This window comes from Pleurodeles waltl, chromosome 7, assembly GCF_031143425.1.
Source record: "Pleurodeles waltl isolate 20211129_DDA chromosome 7, aPleWal1.hap1.20221129, whole genome shotgun sequence".
Taxonomy (NCBI): Eukaryota; Metazoa; Chordata; class Amphibia; order Caudata; family Salamandridae; genus Pleurodeles; species Pleurodeles waltl.
In genome coordinates, this window is record NC_090446.1 from 981,927,184 (window position 1) to 981,954,696 (window position 27,513).

General features: G+C 43.1%; 1 protein-coding gene and 1 long non-coding RNA gene across 3 annotated transcripts in view; one reads left to right on the forward strand and one right to left on the reverse strand.

Moving 5' to 3' along the window:
- The first annotated feature begins 4,173 nt into the window (after positions 1 to 4,173).
- Positions 4,174 to 27,513, forward strand: part of CCDC137 (coiled-coil domain containing 137) — a 43,677-nt gene continuing 20,337 nt past the window's right edge. The window contains exon 1 of one of the 2 annotated variants that reach the window (XM_069199786.1): positions 4,174 to 4,345. In XM_069199786.1, coding sequence (XP_069055887.1) covers positions 4,272 to 4,345 — 74 coding nt within the window. In that variant the 5' untranslated portion in view covers positions 4,174 to 4,271. The remainder of the gene's footprint in view (positions 4,346 to 27,513) is intronic. The other variant, XM_069199787.1, reaches the window with a different exon arrangement.
- The window catches only part of LOC138245832 (uncharacterized), a 79,523-nt gene continuing 71,186 nt past the window's right edge, over positions 19,177 to 27,513 (reverse strand). The window contains exon 3 of the long non-coding RNA XR_011194174.1: positions 19,177 to 19,337. This is a non-coding gene — a long non-coding RNA (uncharacterized lncRNA). The remainder of the gene's footprint in view (positions 19,338 to 27,513) is intronic.

Consider the following 27,513-nt stretch of genomic DNA (forward strand, 5'->3'; position numbering starts at 1 on the left):
TTTATTGTAAAATACACCACAGAGGGCACCTTAGAGGTGCCCCCTGAAACTTAACCGACTATCTGTGTAGGCTGACTAGTTTTAGCAGCCTGCCACAAACCGAGACATGTTGCTGGCCCCATGGGGAGAGTGCCTTTGTCACTCTGAGGCCAGTAACAAAGCCTGCACTGGGTGGAGATGCTAACACCTCTCCCAGGCAGGAATTGTCACACCTGGCGGTGAGCCTCAAAGGCTCACCTCCTTTGTGCCAACCCAGCAGGACACTCCAGCTAGTGGAGTTGCCCGCCCCCTCCGGCCAGGCCCCACTTTTGGCGGCAAGGCCGGAGAAGATAATGAGAAAAACAAGGAGGAGTCACTGGCCAGTCAGGACAGCCCCTAAGGTGTCCTGAGCTGAGGTGACTCTGACTTTTAGAAATCCTCCATCTTGCAGATGGAGGATTCCCCCAATAGGGTTAGGATTGTGACCCCCTCCCCTTGGGAGGAGGCACAAAGAGGGTGTACCCACCCTCAGGGCTAGTAGCCATTGGCTACTAACCCCCCAGACCTAAACACGCCCTTAAATTTAGTATTTAAGGGCTACCCTGAACCCTAGAAAATTAGATTCCTGCAACTACAAGAAGAAGGACTGCCCAGCTGAAAACCCCTGCAGCGGAAGACCAGAAGACGACAACTGCCTTGGCTCCAGAAACTCACCGGCCTGTCTCCTGCCTTCCAAAGATCCTGCTCCAGCGACGCCTTCCAAAGGGACCAGCGACCTCGACATCCTCTGAGGACTGCCCCTGCTTCGAAAAGACAAGAAACTCCCGAGGACAGCGGACCTGCTCCAAGAAAAGCTGCAACTTTGTTTCCAGCAACTTTAAAGAACCCTGCAAGCTCCCCGCAGGAAGCGTGAGACTTGCAACACTGCACCCGGCGACCCCGACTCGGCTGGTGGAGATCCGACACCTCAGGAGGGACCCCAGGACTACTCTGATACTGTGAGTACCAAAACCTGTCCCCCCTGAGCCCCCACAGCGCCGCCTGCAGAGGGAATCCCGAGGCTTCCCCTGACCGCGACTCTTTGAACCTAAAGTCCCGACGCCTGGGAGAGACCCTGCACCCGCAGCCCCCAGGACCTGAAGGACCGGACTTTCACTGGAGGAGTGACCCCCAGGAGTCCCTCTCCCTCGCCCAAGTGGAGGTTTCCCCGAGGAATCCCCCCCTTGCCTGCCTGCAGCGCTGAAGAGATCCCGAGATCTCTCATAGACTAACATTGCGAACCTGACGCTTGTTTCTACACTGCACCCGGCCGCCCCCGCGCCGCTGAGGGTGAAATTTCTGTGTGGACTTGTGTCCCCCCCGGTGCCCTACAAAACCCCCCTGGTCTGCCCTCCGAAGACGCGGGTACTTACCTGCAAGCAGACCGGAACCGGGGCACCCCCTTCTCTCCATTCTAGCCTATGTGTTTTGGGCACCACTTTGAACTCTGCACCTGACCGGCCCTGAGCTGCTGGTGTGGTGACTTTGGGGTTGCTCTGAACCCCCAACGGTGGGCTACCTTGGACCAAGAACTAAGCCCTGTAAGTGTCTTACTTACCTGGTTAACCTAACAAATACTTACCTCCCCTAGGAACTGTGAAAATTGCACTGTGTCCACTTTTAAAACAGCTATTTGTGAATAACTTGAAAAGTATACATGCAATTTTGATGATTTGAAGTTCCTAAAGTACTTACCTGCAATACCTTTCGAATGAGATATTACATGTAGAATTTGAACCTGTGGTTCTTAAAATAAACTAAGAAAATATATTTTTCTATACAAAAACCTATTGGCTGGATTTGTCTCTGAGTGTGTGTACCTCATTTATTGTCTATGTGTATGTGCAACAAATGCTTAACACTACTCCTTGGATAAGCCTACTGCTCGACCACACTACCACAAAATAGAGCATTAGTATTATCTCTTTTTACCACTATTTTACCTCTAAGGGGAACCCTTGGACTCTGTGCATGCTATTCCTTACTTTGAAATAGCACATACAGAGCCAACTTCCTACATCGCCTCCTTGACATGGTCAGACCCTTGGCAAGAATCATCGACATGGCTGAGGAGGCACATGTCAGCGAGCTCCCATTGGATATAAATCTCCACAGCAGTTGGAGCCATAGGGCGTTGGTTCTTCTTGGAAATGCCAACACTAGCCTCAATGCCGAGAGGCGTAGAATAGTACTCATGAAAATAAATCCTAAATTTGGAGATCTTGCAGAGAGAGAACCCTCCAAGAACCCCAAGGGTTTTCTCTTTGGCGAGGACATGATCAAAACCCTAGGCAAGTACGTGGCAACCTTCACTGTCCTTCTACCCCAGAGGTCGCACTTCTCAAACTTCAGACAAAGAGGCTTTGGCAGAGAATATCAAGTCAGAGCACCCACGACCTTCTATCCCCACAGAGGACATTACCATTGTGCAAGGGGAAATAGGTCATGTGGTTAAGGCTCAGCCAGTTACCGGGTGGGGGTCGGGGGGTGGAAGTACAACAATAGCAGTAGAACACTGCCTGGAAGGTTTGTTTGTTGCACTTTGCTGGATTAGCACCATAAATGATGGTGCTAGTGCAGAAAAGCGCTCGGGAGAACCATAGGTTACTATGGGCCCATCACACCGAGCAGGCATTAAAATTGTCGGAAAAAATGTCACAGTGAAATCTTGTAGATTTCACTACAACATTTTTTTGCAGCCTTCCCGCGTGGGAACGCATCCCTGCATACATTATGTAAGGCGTAGCTATAAGATGGGACAAAGCATTGCGCCACTTTGTAAATGTGGTGCTGAGAAATGGCCTTCTTAACACCACATTGGCGTCCTCTGATTTGTCGTCTGTAATTCTTCATATGGGTCTAAGGAAGAAATGGCTATTGTAGTCCCTTTTCTATGTCTATGACAGCTGTCAAGTAGTCCTACTTTTGTGTCAAGAGTTGTGGCAAACTGTAGACCTACTTCTTTGTCTATAACCTGTCAGGGTTTTTTTTTTGTTTTGAGAATCTGGTCACCTTATTTACTTTGCAATGAAGAGGGTGGCCTTCCACCCAATTTTTTTTCACTATTCTTATTTTGTTCAGTAGTATGTCAGAAACATAAACCAACTGAAAACTCAAAAAAAAAAACTATACCACGCATAACGAAATGCATTGTACATCAAAATTAATAACAACAGTGAAAAGGAAATAGAAAGTAAAGAAAGTAGAGACATTAACTTGATGTTGAAAATTAAAAGAAATTGTTTTTGCATGAAACATCACAACAAAGCATTCAAGTGAACAAATACAGCTAAGCAATCAACATTACATCACTTTAGAGCATAAAGTGGACTGAACACGAGATATTAAAAATCAACTAATGCTTTATAAATGCATAATAAATATTCTCACAGCAAACATGAAACACGTGCCTACATAACATATCAAGTAGCTATAAACGTGAATAATTATTGCGTGCTAAACACACGTAAAATAAAAAGCAACACAATGGTCACTTCGAAAATACATATAGCATATTTTATAGATGGTTATTAAAGAACCTGGAAGGAAACCAATGCGCATACATAGTCAATACACAGACAAACAATAGGTCATGACAGCGGTATCCAGGTGATGACTCAATTATTTGCCAAGCTAGGAAGAGAGGAGAAGTCGTAACGTGTCTTACCGAGCCCGACTTCAAGGCTGCACCTAAACTGTACATCCCAGTCAAGTTGCACTTCGATCCTCAAGGAAACCCATTGCCTTCTATGAGGTCACCCTGGCGACATAAGGCACTGTCTTCGGGTAATCACAGGAACTACAGACAGAACTTCCGGGTTGACAGAAGAGACGACGGACTTACCGAATGGCCGCGGTGATAAACATCAACTAAGAGCCATATTGGAATTGCAGTTAACCATCTACATAGAATTTGCAGTTTAAACCAAAACACCATTGATGATCGTATGCTACACTTAAAGCACATGCTAACGTTAATCGTTTTCATAGCAATATAACAGAATTCGTGTCAGCCAAAAGTAGTCATTATACATCATAAACTGAGGCAACCAGTCATTAGCATTTGTTCGAATGAATAAACGCGAGGGCAGGACATAGATGTGTTGACAGACAATATATCCAATGAGATGGCGGTATTGCGAAGAGCATACAAGTGCAAAGGTCAAAGTGGGATGTCGTACGTGAAGTGAATATAGAGTGAGCGCGAGGGACTCGTGAGTGAGGGGTCTCCGTCTTATTCAACATTCGTAGTCATGGGCAAGCAAAGCAAGATTAAAGCAGTTGATCCCTTCTGTCCCGCTAGTCGGAAGCAGCAGATGCAGCAGAGGTAAGTGCACGTCCTTTATAGCAAAGAGAACCGTAAACATTTTTAAACATCAGAAACGACTCTGACACGTGACAGAAATACGTCCGTGTAGGCTCCGAAGACAATCTATTGCTATAGTTGCTATCTATGCTGTGAGGATCTATTGTAACATTGAAAGTGTTATAATGATGCACGTAACCATAGGGATGCGAAGAAGGGCTCTAGAGTGTACTTCAGTCGGGACCAGACTGGAGGTGAAGGAAGACGCTCTATATTTTGCTGAAAGTGCTCAAAGGAACTCCACTGAAGGTAATCCAGGAATTAATTCATCGGAGGAATCCCCATTACCTTTCACCAGCCAGAGAATGTCACTAGGTCAGGAACGGCATTTGTCCTGCCTAATTTTTTTTTAAAAAAAATGTAGGGCAACAGATCTGCATCACAGTGTAGATTTTCCTAGTAATTTATGAAGGAAAGTCTTAATTTTATTAAAGACACGGAGGTGAGTATTATGCTTTAGTCTTTTCTTTATTTTAATAGCAGCTGCAGTCAAGAACAAAACTACTGATCCCATAAGGTCAACGAAAACAGCCAATGAGGATCAAAAGGTAGTTCTAAGTAATGCACCAATCACTAACAATCTATGCTAATAATACCTATCTTGACTGGGAACAGCCCTCTTTTCTTGTGCGAGCTTAAACCGTAGCAAACAAAGGAAAAATGAAACCACAAATACAAATAGCTAGGCATAGTGCTAAAAGTTCTTGTAAAAGGCAAATCAGTCTTTGAGCAAACTCCGGAAGGGTGTTTTGATTGGACGGTTGGAAGATTGTGGAGGCAGAAGTGGCAAAGAACGAAGTGGCCGAAGAGATGAAGGCAGGAACCTTAGGAAGCCGACTGTTGTCCCGACATAGATGCTGAAAGGGAGGGAGACAAAATAACAGTGTTAATTTTTGTAGCAGCGGGATAATACTCTCCTCCGTGTCTTTAATAAAATTAAGACTTTTCTTCATAAATTACTAGGAAAATCTACATTTTATGGCAGGACCAGAGGCTCCTATTATGCTATTTTAAAGCGTATTAATCACATTAAAAGAGGCGTGTTCAATCGGTTTACAATAGAAAACCTTAAAAACATTGTCATTGGACCAGTCAGCTGACCTGAGAATATCCTCCAAGCGGGAACTGGCCCAAAAAGCTTTGGACGCCATGGCCCCCCTAGCCGAATGGGCCCCAAAGGCAGAGACATCAATGCCAGCTAAAGACATAATCCAACGGACCCAAAGAGCTGAGGTTGGAGAGGACACAGGTTTGAAAGGTTTCCTGAAATATATCAGGAGTTGGGTAGAAGAGGATTTCCTCTGATCGGCTGTCTGTTGTTCATAAACTTTTAAACATTGACCTACGCAAAGTTTAGGGTGATCTGAAGAAAGGTTAGTTTTTGTGCGCCTGAACACATTAAACATAACACCAGAAGGTGTAAACTGACGAGCTATAATTTCTAAAGCTTTCACATAAGATAAACGTTTGAAAGACACTAGATATAAAAGCATGGTCAGTTTAGCGGAAAGCTGTTTCAACGATAACAAGGTATTATCCGGCCATGACACAAACAATTTTAGCATAGTATTAACATCCCATAATGAACTATATTTCGGTTTTGGAGGATTCGAAAACTTTACTCCCTTTAAAAGGCGACACACTAAGGGGTGTTCTCCAATAGGTTTTCCCTGGAAAAAAACATGTGATGAAGAAATAGCCGACCTATACAAATTAATGGTACGGAACGGTTTATCTTTGCAAGCTTCTGCTGCCAGAAAATTAATAATCATTGTTATATCTGCTGTAAAGGGATCAACCTGTTTTCCCACACACCAGCTATGCCAGAGAGCCCAAGCTGATCTATATGCTTTCCTTGTTCCTGGAGCTCTTGCCAGGTCCAAGAAATTTGAAGCTTCTGTCGAAATAGAAGCGCTAGGCTGGGATTCCCTGAGATTTTCCAGGCTGAGAGAGTGAGAGCATTCTGGAGAATTAGGTTGTGGCATAGACCTTGAGGATTGGTTAAAAGGTTCGGGATCGGAGGAAGCAAGAATGGAGGTTCTATTGATACTTCCAGGAGAGATGGAAACCACACCTGGGAGTGCCAGAAGGGGACTATGAGTACTATTGAGGCCTGCTGGCGTCTGACCTGAGCCAGAACCCTGGAAATCAAAATGAAGGGAGGAAAAGCGTAATTGAGGGAAGAAGACCAGTCCTGAGAGAAAGTATTGAATGCTAGAGCTAGTGGATCTGGATGCCAGCTGAATAATTTCGGGAGTTGTGCATTGAGACGTGATGAAAAGAGATCTATGTCTAAGGGACCCCACTTGTGGAGAATGTTGTTGAAGACCTGCACATTGAGCATCCAGTCGCTGGAATCCTGGAAATGTCGAGAATACCAGTCTGCTACAACGTTGAGGTTGCCCGGTAGGTACTCCACTTGAACTGAGATCCTGTTTTGGAGACAAAATTCCCAGAACCCTTTCGCCAATTCCGATAAAGGCTTGGACTTTGTGCCCCCCAAGCGATTGATGCAGCGGACCGCTGAAATGATGTCCATCCTGAGGAGAACAGAACAGGAAACTTTGTCTCTTGTAAGGCTTCTGATTGCAAAGGAGCCAGCAAGCACCTCTAAACAGTTTATGTGCAGTTTTGACTCCTCTCGAGACCATGAGCCTCCAGTCGAGATTGTACCACAACGGGGCCCCCCAGCCCAGAAGACTTGTATCTGATTCTAATCCAAGATCTGGGGCTGATGCGAAGATAGTCCTGCCGTTCCAGGTGTCTAAATGGTCTATCCACCATTGAAGTTCCGCTCGAGAGTCATGATCTAGCGCTATGGAATCTGAATAGGCCAACCCTCTTTGGAGATGGCATATTTTTAATCTCTGTAAGGCTCGGTAATGGAGAGGACCTGGGAAAATAGCTTGAAGTGAAGAAGAGAGGAGTCATACGACTCTTGCAAGTGATCGGAGAGAAATTCGAGAATTGCGAAGGATGAGGAGAATTTCCGACTTGATAATTTTTATCTTTGATGAAGGAAGAAGAAGAGAAGCCGAAACTGAATCCACAAGGAAACCCAGAAACTCGATCTTTTGGATCGGCTCTAAGGAAGATTTTTCGTAGTTTATGATAAAGCCTAGGTCTGAAAGTTGCGTGCAAGTAAAGCGCACCTGAGCAAGAAGGGTGGAACGGTTTTGATTCATGATCAGAATATCGTCCATTTAGATAATTAATCTGACGCCTCGAGCCCTGAGAAAGGCTGCTACTGGTCTCTTTAGCTTTGTGAAATACCACGGAGCGGAAGAGAGACCGAAAGGAAGAGAAGTAAAACGGAAAGTCTGACCGGCCCATTGGAATTGAAGGATATTTTTGGGAGTCCGGTTGTATAGGCACAGTTAGGTATGCATCTTGTAGGTCTAACCTTACCATCCAATCTCCTTGGAGTAAGGTATCCCTGAGATGTAGGATGGTTTCCATCTTGAAATGTCGATAAAGAACAAACTGATTGAATTGCCTTAGATTGATAAGCGGTCGCATCTTCTTCTTCTTTTTCTGGACCAGAAAAACTGAACTGAGAAACCCTGAAGGGTCCAGGGAACAAGGTATTATCGCCTATTTCTGAAGCAGAGCTTGAATTTCTGAGGAAATTAGGTTCATCATTTGGAGATAAAAATGAGGAGGAGGAGGAGGAAAAACAGTTTGAAAAGGCTCGGAAAATAGTTCTATAACATATCCCTGAACGGTATTTAACACCCAAGGATCTGATGTGAGTTCTTTCCATTTTGACTGGCATGTTGAAATACGACCCCCCAGAGTATGAAAAACAATTGTTTGACTTACCGGCTTGTGAAGAGAACCTGGAGTTCCGGTTCCCCTTGTTCCTGAAGCCCCTGCGGGGGTAGAATTGTGGCCTGTAGTCTTGAGATGTTGTGTTTCCGTAGTAGCCCCGGGAACCTTAATTGGCATAGGTACGGCCGGCAAAGCGGTTCCTGCTTCTGCTGACCCTGGCAAAAACACGTGCCGAAAACATCTTTTTTAAAGATTGTTGCGCTTTGTCGAGGGACGAAAAAGTTGCCACATATTTACTGAACTCCTTGATAAAAGATTCACCAAAAAGCATACCCTCTGCTTTGACCCCGGGGTCTGTACCTGCCAGGTTGACCAGCTTCAGATCTAGTTTGAGAAGGATGCCCTTCCTACGTTCGTGCGTGATGGAGGAGTTGGAATTTCCAGGTAAGCAAATGGCCCGTTGGGCCCACAAGGAGAGTTCAGCTGGGTCAACCGAAGCTTGTTCCAAGCGAGCAGTTTCTGCCGAGTCGAATATCCGTGTTAGGGGACCCACCACGTCTAACAGTTTATCTTGGCAAGAAGACCCCCGCTTTATCAACTCCCTTACGTGGGTCCTTGCCATATTTAGTAAAAAAAGGTGATAAGAGAGGTGTCAATAGATGGAGTGGCAGTAATTTTAGAGGAAAGGGCGGGACGAGGACATTCAGATCTCAGTTTCTCCCGCACCTGTTTATCTAAGGGGGTACGCAACCTGGCCGTCACATACTCTGCCACATGGTCCGTAGGGAACCACTCCGTCGAGTTAAGATGCTGGATGTTACTTGGATCAAACAGAGGCACCCCTTCAGCATCTAGAATTGTGCAAGAACCCGCAAATGCTTGTGACCCAATTTTAGCTTTTTTGGGAGGAGGAGGGGAGAAGACATCTCCAACGTCCCTGTCGGAAGTATCCAAATCCGAATTAGGGTCTTGCACTTCATCATCGGTGTCCAACATTTTTGATATAGAAATTGGTGAAGTAATGTGTTTGGTTTTAACCATGCATTTTTTTTTTAGATGTTTTATTCAATAACCCCTACTTTATTGGAGGCCTTTGAAGAACCACGTCCTCTGCCACATGTGAGCTCTTGTCACTTGCCATTAGCGTCGCTTTAATGTTTTTAGAAGGATTGTGACGCTTTCTGCCTTCCCCCCAGATTGGGCCAGCATGGTTTTTGACACCAGAGGGACTACAGAATTTTCTAAATTCTTAGATAATTTCTGCCACGAAACTGCCATAGCCTGTTCAACTGAGGACTGAATAAAGTCATTCAGATTTTCTTTGAGGACGTCTTTCTCCTCCTCCTGAGACAGCTTTGGGTGGTTAGAGCTGTCCATGGTGTTAGAAAAATAAGGAAAGGAAATTAGAACAATTGCCTAGGAAAGGGTTAACACATTTTTTCACCCAAGTGAAATTGAGGAGAAAGTCCCGCCTCTGGGCGGATCAGGCAAGTTGCTAAAAATAACAGAGAGAAACCGAAACCTCCACCAAACCCGGAGTCCGGTGCTGGCAGGCAGAGAAAAGAAATGAGCCCAGGCAGTAAGTAATAAAGTCACTGAAGCGTGACAGGAATGTTGTTGTAAGCGGAGCGGCTGTCTCTAATGAAGCGTAGCTGAGAATTTCCAAAGCGCTGTCGACGAAAGACCGCTAAAACGGATGCGCTCAATGAAGCGCGTGAGGCGGTTATGAATTTCTTCTCAGCGGGCGGGCGAGATAACAGCGCGCGCTGAGGGAAATCAGCTATCGGTAACGGACGCAAGCGGCGCGCGCATCTATAAAGGAAATATCCTGCGGCTACAAGCCGACTGTGGCACAGAAACAAATCCAAAAGGCACATAACAGTCGAATATATCACTTTCCACTAACACATATGAGTAAAAAAGGCACACAAGTATACAGTAATCAAAGAATATAAGGAGAAGTTGTACTTATCTTGACTGCGAGCAGCAAAAAAAGAGAGCTGTTCCCAGTCAAGATAGGTATTATTAGCATAGATTGTTAGTGATTGGTGCATTACTTAGAACTACCTTTTGATCCTCATTGGCCGTTTTCGTTGGCCTTATGGGATCAGTAGTTTTGTTCTTGACTGCAGCTGCTATTAAAATAAAGAAAAGACTAAAGCATAATAGGAGCCTCCGGTTTTGCCATAAAATTGTTCTTGGGATGGAGCTATGTGACTTGATGAAGGGGTTTTCTTTTTCCTTTTCAGTTAGCTTGTGACTTCACTGATTTGTTTTTATATCTAGTCTATAAAGAGGGGAAGTATTTATTCTATGAGAATATATTCTAACATTGCTCACGTCATAAGGCATGCAACTATGGTGATGTGAAAAAGGGTTCTAGGATGTAGGAGGGATTGGAGATCAGTTGGAACTTGACTGCAGGTCAAGGAAGACATACCATCTCCTCACCAGAAAGGTTGTTGTGACTCAAGCCCTTGTCCACGCAATTGTTACAATGTCCTACTTAAATAGTAATAGGCTGAGACCTGTTGGTATCTGCTATTAAAAAAAGACAAATAAACCCTTGACACAACTGTAGCAAGTGGCCAACCAGTAATAACGTCGTGAGGCAACAGACATAAGCCAAGATAAGCAGTTTATTTAATACAAGAGACCTCATTCATCCAGTGCCCTGCTTCTTCTCTCATCTCTGTCTGCCTCCAAGACATCAGTTCCCACAATGACACCCTAATATTCCACTACTTAGATGCTGCGTGTGTCTAATCTCTGTTAAACATTACTTATGCATGTTACCACACACCTCCCCTCCTTTCAACAGAACATTATTATACCATTACCTTACACATTACTTATTATTTTAAATACACTTTAAAAAAAAGAAAAAACAAATTTAAGATTAACACTTTAACTTTTGTCACTTATAACAGTGGGTCGTCATAGACATATAACATGTTACTAATTATTTCATTTTCTTTCCTTATTTGACCAGAGTGTTATCAACTTACTCAAAAAGAAACTTATTACCTTCGACCAAGTGTACTGTTGTTACACACAGTCCTTCAAATACGTTGGAGGTATAACTCTCCTCTGTGGTCTTCCATTACAGTTGTCTTTAATAAATTTGTGATTTTTTATTATCTGCTTTTCAGGAGTTTGAGATTTGTCATTTTCTGATATATTCACCTGTCCTTTATATGGAACTACCCTCCTTAAATTCCGTATACGAGAATCCTCTGGTTTTACTGCATTAATAAGTTAGTTAATCACTTTTATAGGTTTAGAAAGTTTCACACCTTTTTCTTTCTTTGCCATAGGATTTTCTTATCATCACCCACTCACCAAGATCTATTCTTGTTTTTTTTACTGCCTTTTATCAAAATTCTATTTTCTTTTCTTATCTCAATTTCCAGTCATCATTCTTTACAAGCTCATTAGAAGCTTCAATTAGATCGTCTACCCAACCAGGAATTACTTGAGTATTTTACTTTTTATTACGAAATAGTTTTCTCCCTCTAGTGAAGTGTGGTGAAAATCTATATATTTCTACTTTTTTTCCTGTTTCTTCTTTCCAGTTCAAACCATTTTTTTTGGCAGTGTGTATAGTTTCCTTCAAAACTCTAATAAAGCGTTCAACCATTCCATTGGTCTTGGGATGGTACAATGCACATTTGTTATGTATTATAACTCAGTCTTGTAGAAAACACTCTATCTCTTGTAACACTAGCTGTACTCCATTATCAGTTAAAAGAACTTGTGGTAACCCTCTCTTTCGAATAACCGCTTCAAGAACTTGAGTTTGGTCTCAATACCTTTTTGTGATGCATATTTCAGGGCACCTGAAATACATGTCAATAGTCACAATCACATAATTTTCTTGACCTTCTGTATATATAGGACCTAATATGTCCAAAGTAATTTCTTGCCATTGCCATAGAGCCTTCAGACGCTCTCCAATAATGATAGGCTGTACTTTAGGCGTAATTATTTTCTCACTATGGGCACACAGAGGAGACTCCCTTACCATCCTTTCATTTTGAGTGCCCATACCAGGCCACTAGTATGCCATTTTCAGTCTTTCTTTAGTTTTCGACATTCCTTGATGATCCTCTTGTGGTAAACACATCAATTTGTATCAGAGTCTGAGGAGAAATAATTCTTGTACCTCTGAAAAGCAACCTTGCTTTTCTGACAGTTCATCTTTGATAGACCAAAAATTCTTTATTCTTTCCAACTTCTTTTGTTTCATGTTCCATCCTGTCTTCATCACTGACAACACATTCTGAAGAATCTCATCTGCCATCAATTTAGTTTGATATTTTTCTTTTGGAATTATAGACTCATCAATGTTGCAAACAATGTTTTTATCATAGTCATTTTTTTAAATCAACTTCTTCTTTGTTTTGTTCTTTACTTATCATTACAAGTCTAGATAAAAGCAAATCTGCAATAGTATTTTCTACTCCAGGAATATACCTTTTTGTAAAATTATATTATTTGAGTGCAACAACTCATTTAGTGATTTCTACTGGAGACCGCATCATTATCTTTCTTCTTAAAAACTTCACACAGAGGCTTAGGATCAGTTCTGATCTCAAAGTTATTACCCCATAATAATGTCCTCAGGTTTCTTGTGGCCCAATATACTGCTAGTGCTTTTCTCTTTATGACCGAGTATCTGTTTTTGGTCTTAAAATCGATTTTTGAGCCATACCTTCTCCTATTTTCAAAACTGCCCCCAGACCTTTTATGCTTGCATGTGTAATTAGAATAGACTTTCCTTTGGCTTGACACTTTTCAATTTGGGAGCACAATTTAATTTCTCTTTTATCTCCTTGAATTCATTTTCACAAGCTGTATTCCATGAAAACTCAACCCCCTTCTTAAGACGTTTTCTCATATCTACACAACTTTCAGCAAAGCCTTTGACAAATTTCCTATAATATTCAGCCACACCAAGGAATTTAATGAGTTCTTACTTACTACAAGGTGAGTTTAAATTCTATATTGAATTATCTAAGTCTCTTAGGGAACAGGCTTTATCCAGTAATGGTGTGTCCCAAATAATGAATTGACATTTCTCTACTTTAATAGTCAAATTGTGCTTCTGCAGCCTTTCCAATACTAGTTTTACTGGCAAATCATGCTCCTCGTTATCTTTCCTAAAACTAGAACATCATCTTGGTAAATTTTTATTCCATTGAAACCTTTCAAGGCCTTCTTTAAAGCCCTCTGAAAAACAGACGGCAATCTTACATACCGAAAGGTACCAGCAAATGCTGTTAAATCCCTTGATGCTCTGTCTAGTTCAGTCTGATGATATGAAGAAGTTAAATCAATACTTTGAACCACCCTGGCTCCCTCAAGTAGTGACAACATATCTGGTATATTCGGAAGGGGATATCTATCAATCACCACATTTTTATTTGCCTCTCGCAAATCTATACACAAACAAGCTTTTTTGGCTACTACAATAGGTACCAACCACTGTGTGCCTTCCACTTCTTCAATTATTGGTATGTTACGAAGCTTACCTATAACTGGTTTAGCATGTGGCACTAATCAAATTTTGTGTACATTACTCTTTAAACATCCTAATTTGTTTTAAAAAACAGTGTGAAACTTCTGTTGCATGTCTTAAAAAAATGTGCAATCGTCAGTCTCCACCCTTTGAATCAAGTGTTTTTCCTTCAATATGATGGAGGCTACACTGTTCGGATCTAGCTTGATTCTTAGATCACGTTGGGGGAATAAGCTCGATATACTATCTCCTTTCTTATATACACATAGTTTTGCAATTATTTGTCTTTGACCATATTCTATCTTCCCTTCCAAATTGATAGGTTTACCCCCATAAGCATATGGTCTTATATCTGTGTCAAGTAACTCTACCTGTTCATTCAGTTTGGTATCAAAGAAAATCTTTGAAATTATGGTAATTTAGGCCCCTGACTCAAACAACATTCTCAAACCTTCCCCATTAAATTTTATCACATCAATAGGCATATTCTTCTTCCTCTCTCCCAGTGAGAGTACGATTTGTCCACACTCACAATCAGAAGTGTCTTTACTCAGACTGTCTTCATTATCAATTTACAAAACGTTTCTTTCAGGCATATTTCGCTTCATGCACACTAAGGGAAAGTGGCCCCTCTTTATTCAAAGATTACACAATGCTTTACTTGCTGGACAATTTCTATCATTTGCTAAATGTCCCTTTTTTCAAACATCTATAACATTGTATTTTATTTTCACTCTTCTTTTCAATTTTAGTTGATTTATTCTTATCTACTTTTCATTAATTTTATTAACCATGACCACTTCTTCCCCCGTAACTGTTTCTTTCTTTATAGTTTCAACACATTTTAGTGAATGCTTAATGGTCTTTGCTTCAACCAGTAGTTCATCTAAAGTCCGTTTATCTTTTTTCTATAGTTCTTCTCTCACACTTTCATTGTTACATCCGAACATAAATCGATCTTGTATTCTTTCCTCCGTCAACCCTGCAAATTTACACGAAGAAGCACATTTTCTTAAATCTGTAGCATAATCCTTAACTGACTCTCCTTCCTTCTGACAGCGTTTACCAAAATGATATCTTTCCAGTATGGTGCTAACTTTAGGAAGATAGTGTTTATCCAGTTTCATAATACATATTTTATACTCATTAAGGTCGTCTTCTTCTGTACCTGTGACTTCTGGGAGATGGTCAAGGACTTCTTGCAGCCGAGCCTAAACAGTGCAACAGTAATGCAGTCTTTCTTTCCACAGTTAAATTCACTCCACACACTTTAGCTTATCTCTCAAACTTTTTTTCCATTTGTCACTTAATGGGTGGCACACCTGCAGTCGTTTAAAAATAAAATAAAATGGGGTGCTGTTATATTCTGCATAGTTAAAATTAATGTTACTTGGTGAGCTCAGAATATCTAGTAGGCCAGGAGTCCACTTTGGCTCCACCAGCCTGCCTCCATGCTCCTAACCCCGCCGTTTACCGCCAGAAGGAAGTTCGAGGCCCTCCTCAACCCACAGGCACCCGCCTGCGCCTCATCCCTGGTGCCTAGTGGTAGGCGTATCTAGTGTACTCTGCACTTTCTATTTGTATTTCATTTTTGGTATTTTGTTTTTCATTTCATGCACTGTTTCTGACCGTATTTGTACCCTTTGTCCATTCCACTTCGTTTTGCCCTCTGCGTTTCTGCCCGTTTTTTCAAGCCGGTTCAACCGATCCCTGCAGCTGCGTCCCCTGCGGCCCCACCTTCCTCGCGCCCCCATTGGTTTTTCCCTCCCAGCTGCTCCTCCCTCCCACCTCCCCTTCTTAATGGCAGCGGCTGGGCCAAGGCAAGCCCGTCTGTGCCTGGACCGCGCCCAGCTCCCGTTCCCCTGGTCTACGCTGCTCCAACCTCCCGAAGCAGCACTACTTCTCCACAGAACTCCATGCCCTTAACCCAGGCCAGCACCCCGCCTGTGCCCAGGCCAACCCCAAGCACACACATGGACCATGCAAATGCCACTCATGCCATTTTCCCTGCACTAACACCAACACGCACCGCAATAACACCAAACCCCGCAACCACAATAACTGCATCCTCCTTAACACCCACTCCGTCCACAAACATGCCATCGAGCTTTGGGACCTGCTCACAACATACTCCCCTGACATAGCCTTCCTCACGGAAACATGGATGAACCCCTCATCAGAACCCGACATAGCCATCCCAGAAGGTTACAAAATCACCAGTAGAGACCGCATCAACAAGCCAGGAGGCGGTATCGCCATCATACACAAAAACACCATCAAAATCTCCACCAACACCAACAATACCCTAGACAGCGCAGAACACCTACACTTTCTAATACACATCAACGCCAACACAACCCTTAGAGGAACCCTCATTTACAGACCACCAGGACCCCGCCCCCCATTTTGCGACGCCATCGCAGATACTATCAGCTCCCATGCCCTCACCTCCACAGACTAGATACTCCTTGGTGACCTCAACTTTCACCTGGAAAGCACCCACGACTGCAACTTCACAGCCCTGCTGGACAACCTCAAGAACCTCGGCCTCAAGCAACTGCTCACCTCACCCACTTACTCAGCAGGACACATGCTTAACGCAATTTTCACCTCCAGCAGCCACATCACCTTCACCCACACCACCGAACTCCATTGGACTGACCACAACCGCATCCCCTTCTCCTTCATGAAACCCCCCCCACCCACCACCAACAACACACTACACCCTACCGCAAGTGTAACAAGATCTCCAAAGAACACCTGATCGACAACCTCACACAAGCTCCACCTCCCATCACCGATGACCCCCAACACTGCCGCCCACAACCTCACACAACCTGCGCAGACTCCCTCGCCCCATTGAAAAGAAACAGAACCCGCACCATCAAGACCGCCCCCTGGTTTACCACAGAACTCCAAGCTTCCAAACGAGAATGCCGTAAAATTGAGAAAGCCTGGCGCCAAGAACCCTCAATGAGCAATTTCTCTGCCCTCAAAACAGCCATGCGCAAACACCACCAACTCATCTGGGCCACCTAACGGTCCTTCTACAAAGAATGCATAGGCAACAACACACACAACAGCAAGGAACTCTTTGCCATCGTCCAAGATCTCACCAAACCCAAATCCATGCACCATTGACCATCCACACACCCAAAACCTCTGCAACTCCCTCTCCAACTACTTTTACCTCAAAATCGCAGATATACACAACAGCTTCACAGCATCAGCACCCACCATCACCACCACCGGCAAGCCCAACAACACCTCCCCTCCCACACCAACCAACTACACACCTGGACCCCCACCAATGATGAAGAAATCAAAAAAACCATGAACTCCATCCCCTCAGGCTCCCCCACACACCCCTGCCCCCACCACATTTTCAACAAGGCCAGCCAAATCATCGCACCCCAGCTCTGCACCCTCATCAACAGCTCCTTCGACACCACAACCTTCCCAGACATTTGGAAGCGTGCCGAAGTCAACGTGCTCCTCAAAAAACCCAAAGCAGACCCGGAAGACCTCACAAACTACAGTCCCATTTCTCTTCTCCCCTTCCCCGGAAAGGTCGCTGAGAAGATAGTCAACACCCAACTGTCTCGCTTCTTAGAAGAAAACATACTCAACGCCTCCCAGTCTGGATTCCGCAAGTACCACAGCACTGAGACCGCCCTCATCGCCTGCACAGACGACATCAGGACCAGAGTGGACAAGGGCGAGACCGTCGCCCTCATCCCCCTACACCTCTCTGCAGCTTTTGACACTGTATGCCACCGATTCCTCCGCTCACGCCTTTTTGACGCCGGAATTCGACACAAGGCCCTGGACTGGTTCATCTCTTTCCTTGCTGAAAAAACCCAAAGAGTTCGCCTCCCGCCCTTCCGGGCTCCAGCCACCAAGATCATCTGGTGGTCCCCCAAGGATCCTCCCTCAGCCCGTCCCTCTTCAACATCTACATGGCCCCCCCCCCCCCTCGCCAACATCCTCCGCCCCATGGAATCACCATCATCTCTTATGCAGACGACACCCAGTTCATCACCTCCCTCACCAAGAACCCAGCCACTGCCAAGATAAACCTGCACGGCGGACTCCTCAACATCGTCAAATGGATGACAGCAAGCCACCTCAAACTTAACTCAAACAAAACAGAAATCATCATTTTCGCCCCCAACAAGACAGCATGGGACGACTCCTGGTGGCCCACCACCCACGCATGCAACCTTGGCATCGTTCTAGACTCATCTCTCTCCATGGCCCAGCAAATCAACACCATATCGTCCTCCTGCTTCAACACCCTTCGCATGCTACGCAAGACTTTCAAATAGTTTCCTTTAGAAACAAGAAGAACGGTCACCCATGACCTCATCAGCAGCAGACTGGACTACGGCAACACCCTCTACGCAGGGACCACAGCCAAACTTCAAAGAAAACTCCAGCGAATTCAAAACGCAGTCGCACGTCTCATCCTCAACCTCCCTCGCCACAAACACATATCCACCCACCTCAGATCCCTGCACTGGCTGCCCATCAGCAAAAGGATCATCTTCAAAGACATCGTCCACCCTCACAAAGCCCTCCACAACACTGGACCAGCCGACCTCAATGAACGAGTAAACTTCCACATACCAACTCAACAGCTCCGCTCCACTCCGCTGACCTCGCCCTTGCTACAGTCCCCCGCATCCAACGCACCACCGCCGGCAGCAGATCCTTCTCCCACCTCGCCGCCAAGACCTGGAACTCCCTCCCCACCAACCTACGGAAGACCCAGGACCTCCTAACTTTCAGAAAGCACCTCAAGACATGGCTTTTTAAACAGTAACCGGCAACTCCCCCAGCCCCACGACAGCGCCTTGAGACCCTAACGGGTGAGTAGTGCGCTTAAGAATTTTTTTTTATTGATAGTACACTCCGACACTCTGTTTGTGCCCAAACACACTTGTAAAATTAATCAATGTTCAAGAGATCTGAAGACATTCATATATTTCATATATAGACTTCACTCAATAAAAGATTAATATTTCAGTAAGCCGACTAGAAGTCAGTTTATTACCAAGGAGGCAACTCCTCACTTCCCTCGAGGTGATTTTGTTTAATAATAAGATTCTCTTAAAATTTAAGAGGCAGTTTCTTTATCTCTTATTAGGAAACCCGTATGTAAGTTGCTTTATGTTTAAACTTACTCAAGAGATTAAAGTATTTCCTTTGATGTTCAAGACACCCTATTATTGATGTTTTATCAGCTCAAACATGATTCATGAAAGCGCATGTAGACATTCTCCAGCAATCAGAAACAAGTCTTCCCTACACGGTTTTCTGTCCATGTGAAAATGAGCATCTTTAGTCTCTTTGCGGATGCTACGCAATGAGCAGTGCTTGACACTCAATACTGGGGAACGCATGGCTGTGACACTGCTTTTTCCTGGTTGCTATGCGATGTCCCATGCCATGTGTCACTGGGAACATACACATGCAGCTTGTAATTGCCTTCTGGTTGATGTGTGATACTCTGCTTGCAAGTTCTACTCCACAAGAGTGAGCATGGGCCTTCCCTTAGCCTCGGACCCCACAGGTGCACGCCTCCCACAACAAAGGTAAGGAGAGGCTTCTGTTGCTAGGGAGCGAGTGCATGGAGAAATTTCAAATCGCGCTCAATACCTGTTGAGAGAAACAACAACTTTTAATCTGCCTGAATTGTTCAAACAAATGAAAGCAACAGTTAATTTCCAAATGAACCAAGTGCCTGGGGAGTTTTCAAAGCATGTTCATTGTTCAATGAGTAAGATTGTAAATATAAATATCGTCTTGAGCAAAACTATGGGAAGATCGTAGACAATGCTCGGGCTCACCTTGTATAGACCAAATACAAATAGTCTCTCCAGATAAATTATGCTGTTTTTCTCCCCTGTGACTGACCCATGGATCACTCTAAAGTCAATCAATAAATGCTCTATACTTTTTCATCGTCCAAGCTCCCCGGAGACAGGGTAGATCAGACTGGCCATGGTGGTCTTCAGTTGAATAGTGAAGAGCGGCCAGCAACCATGCGATCCCCAAGGTCCCCATGTATCTTACCTAGGAGGGTCTCCACTTTCAGAACTTTGATTCCAACATAAGATTTCGGTTATTTCTTACATAGGCAATAGGAGTAGAGCTTTTTTTTTTAACCCTCTTAGTGAGGATTAAGCACAACAAATAGGTTCTGAAGAATCACCACCTGATCCGTGTGATTCTATTAGGCGAGAAACATGTTGACCATAACTAGTAGTTCGGTAGTGTTGGGGAATACCCACACAGAGTTCCATGATATCTAAATCACTAATTAGAGTGGTAGACATACATTTAGTTGTTGCGAGGGAACCAGATCTTTGTGTTCTGTACAATTTCCCCTCCCTCTTTTTTTGTTGTTGTTTTCAACCTTGCAGGGGTGCCAGGTTGTATTAAAGATAGTTTTCTTCGGCAGCTTTAGCCAATTTTAGTAGTTTTCTCAGCCCCGCTCACATCCACTCACTACCATCATTTTTTCTTAAAAAGATCTCTGGCAAATAGCCCTTTAGTAGGGCCTATCAGGCATTGCAGTGCCAGCCTGTAAGTGAGTGAAGGCAACTGTGTCTGTAAGACTAATGCATATTGTGACTGAAACGACCCCCCTACCCTAATTGGTGAACGGAGTCCCTTCTTTTGGAACAGTGCATCTTATTTCAGTTACAGGTTGATGTAGTGAGATTGATGAACTGGACACACAATTTCTCCCTAGTTTTGTATCCCTAAATGTTTTTTGCTTATCTCTGTTCAACTTTACCTATGCATATTTTCAGAACAGCAACTAAAAAGGTGAGCAATGTATTTGGATGAAGAGAAACCACTGCCAGATTTAATATCTAATCCTGGCTTTACAATTTTACCTAAATATGATAGAAATAACAAGCTTTGGCAAAGCCAATAGATCTTGCCTATGCAAGTGCTATTGGCTTTTGCCAATGTCTTTTAGCCATGTTTGAGAGCAGCATGACTAAAAGTTATGAAAGAAACAATTATAAAAAATATTTTTTAAAAACCCACTATGATGCTGGAAGCTAAAAAATAAAGGATGTTTAAAAAAAATGTTATATAACTTTTGGCCATGCTGCTCTACATCATGGCTAAAAAGACATTGGCAAAGCTAATATATCTCATATAAGCAAGACCTATTGGCTTTTCCAATGCTTGTTTGCAGTTGGGAAAACTCATCATGTCCCAACTGGATACCTCTCCTGCATCAGATAAAATATATATGTGGTGTTGTCCTGGTACCCTGATAAATTACTGAAGGATCTCCGCTATTTGTCAACAGTCTGATAACAGCAGGTACGTCTGAGGTTTCCATGGTACCCTAATTAATAACAGTTGTCTTCTGCTATTAACCATATTGCCTAATAAACTAGATAAATGTTTCTTAAACCACTATAGTGTTCCTCTAAAAAACAAATAATAGGGTAGCGGGAGGAAAGGGCATGCTTCTGATTTTCCAAGTTCTCTTTACAAACGCACATAGTGGTCATGGTCAGAATAAATGCTAAAAAAATAATCTGATCCAGAATTGCAGTAATCAGCCAGTAAAACTGCAACCTCTTCAGTGTCTCCATGCCAGTAGCTTTCGAACACAATGTGAAATAATAGAGACTGCTTTTGAAATAAAATATATAGGAGCCGGAAAGTTTTAGGCTATGCCATGGACTGTGATTTGCATCAAAGCAAGCAGTGAGCGACTCCTGCTGCTACTTAGAGCCTGACAACCACAAAAATCATCCAAGGAAAATTCCACAACTTCTAAAAAGCACAAGCATGCTGCAACTTTGTACTTCCGCCTTTTCTTTCCAATTTTGGTTTGTCTCACCCTTCCACGTCCCTTCTCATGGTACTTAGATAAATTGCTCAGAAAGGTATATTTTGTATCGTTAGACGTGATTTTTCTTCCATCATTTGGAGGAGCTATTTATAGCACTGGAGTGTAGCATCAGACTTGGAGGGGCTTAAAATCAAACGTTTTCCCTCAAAGCAGCCACTGTCCAAATGGTACATTTCGAAAGACATTGACATCAAAGTGTTAATGCCTATAGCCAAACTTTTTTTGATAGACAACACACTTCAAGAGAAACAGATGATATTCTTTCTATATAAATACAATTGCTGTTTATGTAGAACCTCCATTGTGTGAGGCTTTCAGTAATAATAGCGCCACAAGTAGCTGGCACTTATTGACACAGTATGCCATACGTTTTGTGTTCAGAGGCTGCTAAAGAGTCTGCCTTCTCCCCTATAGGTGTCTGGTGGCTTCGACAGCCGAGCAGCTAGATAAACATGAGTTTCAGGGCAGCGAAGTGAACTCGAGGGTTGAGATGCAGAAAATGCTTCCTTCATTAATGATAACGTGGTAGCCAATTTAGAATACACCAGTTAAAGTTCTTCAACTGATTAACTTGTATTGTGATTTTGCATATCTACATTCCGATGCAAAGGATCACTGCTATTTGAAGACAGCTGCTGCCTTTTAGATGCTGGCTGGCTGTGAAGAGGTGATAGGCAAGACTAAACGACAAACAGGGACGAGTGGTTGGGGAGATGAAACAGACAAAACAGTGGGTGAAAGGAGATGAAACAGAGACTGGCATGGTTGGAGGCATGAAACGGGTGAGGGTGTGAAGTAACAGAGGAAGTGAGTTGTGGGAGAAAAGAAGCAACATTGACAGGGATATGGGAGATGACCTGATAACGCAAGCACTCGTATGGACTGCTTGAAAACAAAGAAAAAAGTAGCTCCAAAAATTGGAGCAGTGGAAGACCACAAGTAATTGGCCCTTGCTCCCGGGGAGGCACAACCTGAAGAAATAACATCACGCACGTATGTCCTGACAAATTGAAAAGAAGCAAATAAGAGCCACACTGAAGCAAACCAATGGTGAGCTACGGGCGGTATATAGCCCACTATATTGTAAACAAAATGTCTCAAAAAGACTGCGAATGCGTTGTCTATGCGGGACCTAAAAAATGCTATAAATCTGAACACGGTTCACATTAGGGCAACATTTCTCTGAGAAGGATAGTTTGTTGGCTTTTCCATCAGAATCACTGCTGTCCCACTTGTAGTCTAGTTAGAAGCGGGAGAGATGGTTTGCAATCCTGGACTTCCCATTTTACCAAAATTAAGTACTGGTGGGCAGTCGCTTTTTGAACATACTCCTCTCCTCCCAATTGTTTCGGCAATATTGTCAGTATATAAAATAAATCTGAGTAAATATTGTGATTAAAAAAAAAAAAAAAAAACTGGACTGAATATTTCTTGTGAGAGGGTGGACAGCAGTGCTTACTCTCATGGTCTATTAACTAAAATCTAATATGGTGGTAAAGTGATAGCCTTTGGAACGATCAGCGCTGTTTTACATTTTTAGGTCTCCAGCTTTACCATTCTGTTTGATCTTGTGCAAATAATACTCTTACTTTGTCCTGCCCCTAGATCGGTCAATATTTAAGCACTTTGAACGAGGCTTAATTGAACAAATTAACATTACGGGCATATTTCTGAGACAGGCCTACTGCATGGTTTTCATTTACACATTGTATTTAACTGCATGTGTCCCTTCCACTGTTAGCATCTCTGTAGGTGAATGTGGTGCTGAAACTGCATTGTGCAGAACCTGTGCTGCAGTTCCCCTGTTTCAGGAATGACAGGCACCTCCTTCACAGATCATAGGGCTTAAATAGTGAGAGGGGCACACTCTCGAAATCCACTCAAGGTGTCTGATCAGGCAGTTCAACTGCTCCTTTAGTTTTTTTTGTTGTTTTTTTTTGTCATATGACCATCAAAGAGCGGGATGTTTGGTGCCCCTCACCAGCTGAATACAGGCAACAGAACATTCCATCCCAGGGAAAGTAAACCTGCAAAACAGTGCGGTTGGGTGCTCTAAACCGAGCACATGGCAGATTTCTTAATTACAGGCGAGGTTTTGCATAAGTCTGGAATTTTGCAATAGGCTAAATGTGCAAAATTGTTGACACATATAATGTGAACGCTCATGTCTTGCCTGCCAAGGGGGGGGGGTTCTGTTAACGTAAGAATTGTCTTTAAGAAAACCATTTTCTCCATGAACTACATATTTCCTCAGTCCAGACTCTTGCAGGTACTTTATGTGATTTTGATACATAGTGGGCCCTTTTGAGCACTTTTCAGGTGATCTACTTCTCAGTTAAATTTTCATACTACATGGAATAAAAGTTTGAGTATTTTTCACTTTTATAACGTGCGCCTGCAAAATTAGACTTTCGCATACAGATCCTAAGTTGCAGTCACTGCACTAGATGGAAGTCTTCACTTACTTGCCTGTCACTGATTTAATTTAGGCAGGCGCTAAATCTCTTCCTTTGTGGCAGAGGCAGACTAGCTCTTACTAAATGGTTATATCAGCAGGGGTGTGGAATTTAATAAAATATCTACTTGTCCATGGGACAGGTTGCTTCTTAAATCTGCTTGTCCTGTAAAAAAAAAATCTGATTTTTGTCCCTCTAGTGCCATGTAGTGCGGTACACATTATGGCAGCAATCTCATTATGGAAGAGCGCTGATAATCGCTTCTCTGATTATGCCAGGGCTACTACGATACTGAGGCTTGAATACTTGCAATTTCAATTCCTACTATAGAATTTCCTTATTTTGCCACCTTTCCGCAGATCTACATACTGGGGCTGGAGGAAGCAGAAAGTAATAGTTCCATGGCTGGAATGCCTTTGAGTCTGCAAAGCTACTAACTTGGATGTTTCAAGGCTTTTCATTAGCTCTTCTTTAATCTTTTCCCATAATGAGAAATGTTGGAAATTTGCTCCTGACAATGGCATAAGTAGAGGTTCTTCCAGGGTTGGGAAAAAAGTAGTTGGAGGGAAAATGAACTTGTAAACGCTTAATAGATTTTCACATGAGCAAATATACATATGCATATTTGCTTGTGCTAAAATACAGTTCACAAATATTTTCTAGGAGTACAATTTCTTGGTCTACTTCTGTAAGTGCTTGTGAATTCAGGAAAGCCACTAATTCACCGACCTATACCATGGGTGCACTTTTGTGACTTGTTTAAGAATTGGGTCCCTCATTAGGTCAGACGTTAACAAAGACATTTTGTTTTTATTAAACTTCTATTTTTTCTCTCTAACTATCTGCTGGCTTTACCTTGAGTGATCGCATTCTGCTCTTCCACAAGGAGCATATTGGCACACAAAGTAGTTTTTTTCAGTGCCTGGAACTACTGTGGCAATCAGTGGTGTAACAAAACTGGAGGCCTCCTCCCCCAGGCTCACTCAGGGCAGGTGCTGTGCTGAGGGGGGCCCCTTGTGGGGCTGCAGGGCCTTTGTTAAGCCACTGGTGGCAATGTGTACATTTTGAGAACAAAGATGTTTTTTTCTTTTTGCTAGTGTGTGTTACAATGGTGAGGGTCTGGCAGCTCCGACAGCAATAAAGTGTTACAAAAGCCATTTCAAAACAGGACACGCATTGATGAAACCAAAAGACACAAAAAAAAAGTCAGAGCGGTTGGGTTTGCCAGTGTTTGTGTATTTTCCCATAATCTTGTCGAAAATGGTTACACTGATTTTTCCATTGGGAATATTTTTGGGAAATACTAGCATGCATCAACACATTTTATTAAATCACGCTTCAAAGAACTAGCACCTACAATTTCATAGTAGCGAAACTTTTTTTTTTCCTACTTGCATTTTTTTTCCGAACATTTTCTTTTGAAAGCAAAGAATGATCACTCTTGCTTACAAGCTTTTGCAAACATCTGAATCTAATCAGAGAGCATTCTGGGCGCATTTTACGTAGCCTCATATTGTTAACCTTTTCAAACGTGTACACTTTTTTTTTTTTTTTTTAACTGGAACAACTGTTAATAATGGAGTGTGACCTTAAAATGTTTATTTATAGCACTCACCCTAATAATGAAAGCTTTTCATTAATGAACCATAAATACAAGTTTGAACAGCACTAACTTATGGACACACATTACCTCAACTGCAGACAGTTCCCCTCTTGTAAACTGGGAGCCAAATGGTTTGCTGCAGGGGGTTAGATCTACTTGTCCCAAGGCCTAAATAAACATGATTACATGTTGCCTTTGTCCCAAAACAATATGTCCTGGTGTTGGGGCGATAGGAATTCCACATCCCTTTAATATCAACTTCAGGTGCAGGTTGCTATCATTCATTGCCACTGTAATGGCGGTCTCCTGCCGTCTTCTACCACATACTGAAAGGAAGGCAGTCCTTCACATCATATTGGTGATTCTGGGCCATCTGGCTTTCCATCAGAGTATTTCCACTCGAAGTGTGCATGCTGAGGAGACAGCTGCTGTGGAAGAAAGAAATGCAGGCAGATTGAGGCAAAATAAGTAGAAGAAATGCTTGTGGCTTGTGAAGCACAACTGACTGGGAGGCCTAAATCATGGTGTTTTCTGTAGTAAGCAATTTCAGTGGGCCAGGTCCTATGCTAGTTTGAAATTGTAAGATGGGTTCCTGCCATGTCTCCTGAACAGAGACATATTTTCCCACTTTTCCTGATGGCCATCTGTATGGGAGTAAAACATTGAAAGAGAAGAACGTAGCCTCAACCCTCTCCATAATCACGTTATTAGATGACCCAAAGTTAGCACCATTTTTCATTGGCATTTTGGAACAGTTAACCACTCACACAAATGTACCTTTTGACTAATACTAGGGGATGAGTGTCTCGCTAGTGTAGGAGGACCCTTTGCAGTAAATGATCCCAAGGTACCCTGGGCGGTTGACATGGGGGGGGCTATTTCCCAAAATAGTATGGCAGCATTGCTGTTAACAGATACAGCATATCTCTATTAACCAAAGACATAGGCGTATCCTACACCCTGACTGGTTGAAACAGATGGACCCCACACACTTTTCAAGCTGCACTCGTTGCTCCACAGACCCTGCAGACTTTCTTAACTGTACATGGCCCTAATCCACCCTCCTCCCTGATCCTTTTTGGCTGAAGTGGCCAAGACAGGGAGTGAGGTGATTGACTTAGGACTCTTATGTGTACCACTGCCCATGATTCTGGGATATGTTGTTGATGTCCTGCATGCCTGTAGAAGACTGGCAGGATTATTATTTGAATTCGCATAGCGAAGGGTGTGGATGAAGGGCCCACCCCCAGTCTTTGGGACTGGCTAAGTGATCTTTCATATTTTAATGACCTGAGTGAGATGTATGTATCATTGTTGGTGTCTAGAGTTAGGCCTTGCAAAGATTCAAAAATAGAGCAACTAACTGGCCTGACTTCAATTGGCGTAAGAGTTCTGAGGCACTGGGGCATAGATAGTTGCTGTTTCAACCTGCCATGATAGGCTCTTCCTCAGTTCCCAAGACCTCTAAAAGGTGGACAGAAATATAACAATGGTATAAGATATAAAGCTGCAGGCCACAGGTAGAGCAATAAAATCGGGTCCATAAGTACCCTTTGTAGATATATTAGCCATTGTGGTGTTTCATTTACTTAGTGCTGCATGCAATTTCACAAGTCACTGGATGTTAGTATTTGCTTAACATGTTTTCCTAGTTCTTGCTAAATGTACCTTGGTTACCAGACTATCAGTGAGCAAATTACAGACTGGTAAGCCATAGTTTGAATGCCAATATAATTAAAAAATAGATTCACATGTTCTTTTACCAAAATACAATTACGTCAGTCATGTTTACTTATCTGTATATAATACTGAATAATGTTTTAGAAGCGTACACAGGAGATGGCCTACTTCTCCTTGGATTCAAAGGCCTTTTCTTTATGGTGAAAT